This window comes from Galeopterus variegatus, unplaced genomic scaffold (assembly GCF_000696425.1).
Source record: "Galeopterus variegatus unplaced genomic scaffold, G_variegatus-3.0.2 Scaffold4253, whole genome shotgun sequence".
NCBI lineage: Eukaryota > Metazoa > Chordata > Mammalia > Dermoptera > Cynocephalidae > Galeopterus > Galeopterus variegatus.
In genome coordinates, this window is record NW_007730364.1 from 41,108 (window position 1) to 47,052 (window position 5,945).

A 5,945-nucleotide genomic window follows, 5' to 3' on the forward strand; every position below is an offset into this window, starting at 1 on the left:
TCATCTCTGTCTCTATCTGTCTCTCTCATCTCTGTCTCTGTCTGTCTTTGTCTCTGTCTGTCTCTATTTCTCTCTCCCTGTCTCTCTCCCCATCTCTGTCTCTCTGTCTCCCTCATCTCTGTCTCTGTCTGTCTCTGTCTCTGTCTTTCTCTCTATCTCTCTCTCCCTGTCTCTTTCCCCATCTGTCTCTCTCTCTCATCTCTGTCTCTCTCTGTCTATCTCTGTCTCTCTCATCTCTGTCTCTCTCTGTCTATCTCTGTCTCTCTCATCTCTGTCTCTCTGTCTATCTCTGTCTCTCTTATCTCTGTCTCTCTCTGTCTCTGTCTCTCTCTGACTGTCTCATCTCTGTCTCTCTGTCTCTCTCATCTCTGTCTCTCTGTCTATCTCTGTCTCTCTTATCTCTGTCTCTCTCTGTCTCTGTCTCTCTCTGACTGTCTCATCTCTGTCTCTCTGTCTCTCTCATCTCTGTCTCTCTGTCTATCTCTGTCTCTCTTATCTCTGTCTCTCTCTGTCTCTGTCTCTCTCTGACTGTCTCATCTCTGTCTCTCTGTCTCTCTCATCTCTGTCTCTCTCTCTCTCATCTCTGTCTCTCTCTGTCTCTCTCTGTCTCTGTTCATCTCTGTCTCGCTCATCTCTGTCTCTCTGTCTCTCTCATCTCTGTCTCTCTCATCTCTGTCTCTCTCTCTCTCATCTCTGTCTCTCTCTGTCTCTCTCTGTCTCTGTCTGTCTCTGTCTGTCTCTCCCCGTCTCTCTCAAAGACCACCTCCCACGGGGTGAGGTTGCAGGAGAAAGGGCTGGGCTGGGGTGAGATGTGAGGCGGGATGTTGGATGTCCCTGGTGAGACCCTTGTCCCAGCTGCTGGCCGACCCTGTGACCTCTGACCCTGGGTGAATGGGTCTCGCCGCCTTTGTGCGTCCATCAGCACAGCAAGATGAGGGCGGCTGAAGCCCAGCCCTGGGGGCCGTGAGCCGCGCACAGTAGGACTCGCGCTGTGGCTTTCGGGGCGGCTCTGCTCCGGGCCTGGAGAGGCGGCTGAGCCGGGCCAGCCCACAAGGACGACCCGTGCTCTGTCCGCAGCTGGGCCCTTCACGTCCGCCTTCTGCAACCCCGCCCTGGCCGCCTCCGTCACCTTCCACTGCTCGGGGCACACCTTGCTGGAGTACGCCCAGGTGTACTGGCTGGGCCCGCTGACAGGTAAGGGCAGGGCAGGGTCACTCGGGCCCAGCAGGATGTCCTGGGCCCAGCTCTCGGAGCCCCTGGAGGGGCAGTGGGGCAAGGCTGGCCTGGGGTCGTGGCTCAGCCTCCAGGGACAGGGACAGACACTCAGAGCATTCCTGGACCTCGGCCTGCGGGGGCCACCTCACTGTGGGGAGACGGATCCACGGGCTGCTGGTGCCCAGAGCGCGTCCTGCACTGTGGGGTCCCGTTTTGGGGAGGATGAGAGGGTGACGGGTCAGAGCCCCCAGGTGCCCCTCTGCGGTGTGGACAGGGTGGGAGGGGGTTGTGATTGGTCCACCTTGGTTTGGACACCGTCACGAAGGGGAGGGGGCTGGAGCCAGGTAAGAAGGTGGCAGAGTGGGGGAGGCGCAGACCCCTGTGGGGTGCTGGGCAGACAGGCAGGGACGGTGCCCAAGGAGGGGGGCTCTTTGCCCGGGGCTCCCCCCCACACCGAAGCCAGGCTCCCTGGACCAGGTACTGGTCCTGGTGACCGGGGACCTCAGGGGAGAGGGGCCACACTTGGACAACGTGGGGGAACATCCCGCCCTTCTAGGTCTGTGGACCCGGGGGTGGCCAGGCCCCTGGTCCTCCAGACGAGGCCACCTGGTGACTCCCTGGAGCACAGAGGAGACGGCTCAGCTCCCCCTCCTGAGGGTGCCTCTTGTCCCTGCACCTGCACGGGCAGAGGAGCAGAGGTGGAGGCCACAGAGCCGTCCTCGATTTCGGCCCCAGCGACAGAGTCCACAGGTGGAGGTCATGCCTTCTCCTGCTCCCGGTCTCAGGACATGGCTCCACGCCCCTCTCCATGCCTTTGTCACCCGGGGAAGGAGGGTCTAGTGGAAGTCCAGAAGCTTCCCCCTGCCTCTGCTGGTCTACACTGGGGGAGCTGTCACGGGGCAAAGCCTCAGCCTCCCCACGAGGAGGAGAGAAGACAGGAGCCCGAGGTCTGCAGGCTGATGCTGGCCCTGGATGGTGAAAGTTCGTCATCAGCACCTGTCACTTGTCATCCCAGGCACTGCATTAAGGAAGGCAGGATCCCCCTCTCTGCCCCACGTGCCTCCCACAGCAGCACCTCCTGTACCAGCAGAGGGTTTGGGGTTTACCCCTCTTCTCTGGACACCACCAGGACTCGGCGTTAGGCATTGACCCCAGATGGTCCCCGAAGGACAGTGAGGAGGTGACCGTCCTCCACAGCACCCCACACACCTTCCCCTTCCTCACCCTGGGGCTCTGGTCACCCGGCTGTGGGAATGGTGCTGCTGAGCCTGGAGGGAGCAGCAGGACCGTCGTCGCTTCTTGCTCGGCCCCCTGTCCTCCTGCCGCGGGTGGACGACGCTCCAGCTTCTGGCTCAGCTCTGGGCGCTTCTCAGCAGCTCAGCAGCAGAGCCTCCCGCTGTGTCCTGAGATGTGGCCACAGTGGGAATGCCACCTCAAGTCCCCCTTGCCTCCGGGGCAGCCGCTCTCCTGTCCCTGTGCATGTTCCGCCTCCCACTGTCCACGTCTTCCCATTGGGTGACCCCTCTCTGGCGAGCACGTCCCCAGCAGTTTCTGAGCAAGGGCTCCTGGCAGGTGGACCCAGACCCCCGGCGGTGACGTGAGACATCCCGCTTCTGCCCGCACCTGGTGGTCGTTCTGGCCGGGCTTGAGTCTTGGGGTCCCTCCACAGCCTCGCAGGACTGTCCCGGGCTCCCCCGGCAGCGCGTGGCCGCAGAGGCTGCACCGCACAGAGGGTGGTTCCCACACACGGCCGAGGGCCGGGGTCCGAGCCCTGGGAGGGGACAGGGCAGGGCCTCCGACTGCCCAGGGAGGGCGCTCCTGCCCCTTCCTGTGTTCTGGGTGTCGCCAGCGTTCCGTGGTGTCCCACGGCGTGTGCATGTGTCCAGCCTCTGCCCCGTCTCCGCACAGCCCCTGCGTGTCTGTCTCTGCTCTTCCCACGTGGCCGTGTCCCTCCAGCCTCTGCCCCGTCTCCGCACAGCCCCTGCGTGTCTGTCTCTGCTCTTCCCACGTGGCCGCCGTCAGGTTGGATTCAGGGTCTGCTCTCCTTTCGCGTGGCCTCCTCTTCATTTAACTGATCACATCCACAAACTCCCTATTTCCACGACGGTCACATTCTGAGGTTCTGGGAAGGACGTGATGTGGGGGACGCCATTCACCCCGGTGCAGCCTGTACCCCCAGAACTGCAGTGGTGGCGTCCAGAGCCATCACGGTGGCATGCCGGACCCCCATGCCCGCTCCACCCGTCTCAGTTCAGGACCCCACCCCGAGTGCACCTGCTGCCCCGAGCCCAGACACCCTCTCCAGAGAAGGGCCCTGTGTCCTGCCAGGGTCCTGGTGGGGACGCGGCCGGATGTCTCCATAGGATGGGACTTGGGGCACGTGCATCCCACAAACCCCCTTTTTCCAGAAGTCACTTAGGAAGCGGCCTTGAGACCGCGGCGGCCTGGACGGGCGCCCCTGGTGGTCAGGAGCGGGAAGTGCGGCCGGCGGCGGGGTGGGCACCTGCACCTGCACCTGTAGCTGCACCTGTAGCTGCTGACCCCGCGCAGGTCTCTGCCCCCTCCGGGCCGGCCCCTCGGGAGCGGGGACAGGACCAGCATCGGCCTCGGAGGGTTCAATGGGGCCGGGGGACCGTGGCGGTGCAGCAGCAGGCTGTGGTCATGGGGCCGACCTCAGGAGCTGCAGCAGGGCTGGTGGTGACAGAGGCAGGGCCTGCCAGGCCATCCCTGACATTTGTGGGGCCGAGCAGCAGTTCCCAGTGGGGGCCGTCACACCACAGGTTAGATCCTTCCAGACTCGCATCAGACTTAAAGAACATCTGCTCTTTTCTCCTGCCTTGGCAAACTGACCTTCCCAGTGACAAGAGGGCCAGGTGGGAATGAGTTCCCAACTCTTTCTCCTGCCTTGGCAAACTGACCTTCCCAGTGACAAGAGGGCCAGGTGGGAATGAGTTCCCAACTCCTGCTCATGCCCCTCGCCAACAGCCACCCCCAGGATGGCAGCCCCTTCAGGAGGCGGCCCTGGGAAGACAGAGCCGGGCAGGCTCTGGACGTGAGCACGGTCTGGAAGAGCATGCGCTCCCTGCGGGCCTGTCCCCCTCCACGGGGAGGCCACCCAGGAGGAGGGGCATGAACGGGAAGGCCCAGACCTCGGCTCGGGCAGGGGACCCTTGGGGTACGGGAGCCTCCCTGGCCGTGGTCTTCAGGGTCCCCCTGGCCTGGGTCTGTGGCTCTCCTGTGCTGGGGAGGGTCTGGGCTGTGAGTACCCAGCTTGTCTTTGGTTTCAGGAGCCCCGGGCCCTGCAGGCTGATCCGTCTCTTGCAGGCATGGTCCTGGCTGTCCTGCTGTATCACGGCCACCTTCCCCGCCTTTTCCAGAGGAACCTGTTCTACAGTCACAGGAAGAAGTACCGAACCCCCAGAGGGAAGGCAGCAGCAGGTTGTGGGGACACCCAGATGCCCACAAAGGGGCACAGCAGCCGGGAGCCTGGGCAGAACTGGCGGGGCCGGCAGCCCTGGCTGAACCCTGGAACCGCCCGAAGCTAAGGGGAACCCGGGCTCCCCTCCCCGCAAACCATTTCTCAATAAACCATTTCCAGGACCTGCTGGTCCCTGGGCCCTGACAGAAGCTTCTGGAAGGGTAGGCGGGGGGTGAAGCAGAACCCGGTGAGGCTGGTCTGAGTTGCCTCTGTCTCCAGGAGGCTCTCTCTTATTTACAATATAAGGATGAAAGGTTAGACTCATGAGGACAGGAGAAAATCCCTGCGTTAATCAACCTGGCCCTGAGAAGTTTCCATCTATGGAGTCTGATTTCCCTGGACAGGCCTGAGTGCCCGCAGCCCAGGGACAGGGAGGCCTGAGTGGCCGGGACAGCCTGAGACCTGCTGGGGTCGTTGAGCATGGCGGTGGAGCCTGCGGCTGCAGCCACGTGGGCCAGGTATGGGACACCCAGTTCCACTGTCCACCGTGTTCCCTGAACCTCAGGACAGTGGCCCGCTGGTCCCCAAAGCCAGGAAACTCCTTGTCAATCACTGGGACCTTGACTGCAAGACTCTGGGACTCCAGGCCAGGCTGGGAAGAGCCTCCAGCCATGTGCTCCCCAAATACCAAGGCTGATCAGGAACCTTCCACCCCAATAGGACAAAGCCCCCTCAGCTGTGGTTCCTGGAGCCACATCTGGAGAGAGAGGGTGGCTGGAGCTCCTGCCTGGGGCCTTGGCCTGTCCTCTGGTGGGCAGCAGGCCCTGGGCCGGGCTGCTTTGTGGTGGGGCAAGAACTCGAGGAGAAGCCAAGGAAACGTGGTGGGTGGGCTTTTCCTTGGGGGTGCCGGGGAGACCAAGTCTTCCAGACCTGCTTCTCTGCAGGAGGAGAGAACGTACAGTTCTCCCACAACCTCCCCCATCTCGGCCGTTCCCTCAGCCACCCAACCTGGCAGTGAGGCTGCTCTGTCCGGAGCCCCAGCCTCATCCTCCCCCTTCTTGGTGTGATCACCCTTGGGGAGGAGGTGACAGGGAACCCAGGTACGTGAGGGACCCCTGGGATAGAGCCTGCGAGCCAGCCCTTTGTGGCTTCCAGAAGCCCTGACGTGGCTGCCTGAGGCTTCCTGCAGAGGGAAGGTAGCACATGGGGTGGTGATGGGCTGGGGGCCGCCAGCTCCCTCGGCAGGGGTCTGTGGAGGGGCGACGCCGGGCTGGGGGTGGTCCCAGCAGCAGCAGCAAGGGTAGCGGAGGGT

The 5,945-nt window shown here is 62.9% G+C and overlaps 1 protein-coding gene across 2 annotated transcripts in view; it reads left to right on the forward strand.

The window, feature by feature from the left end:
- Window positions 1-4,815, forward strand: part of LOC103602682 (aquaporin-12B-like) — a 7,770-nt gene extending 2,955 nt beyond the window's left edge. For both annotated transcript variants that reach the window (XM_008587103.1, XM_008587104.1), the window contains 2 exons: window positions 1,078-1,194; window positions 4,540-4,815. In XM_008587103.1, coding sequence (XP_008585325.1) covers window positions 1,078-1,194; window positions 4,540-4,760 — 338 coding nt within the window. In that variant the 3' untranslated portion in view covers window positions 4,761-4,815. The remainder of the gene's footprint in view (window positions 1-1,077; window positions 1,195-4,539) is intronic.
- Window positions 4,816-5,945: the final 1,130 nt, after the last annotated feature.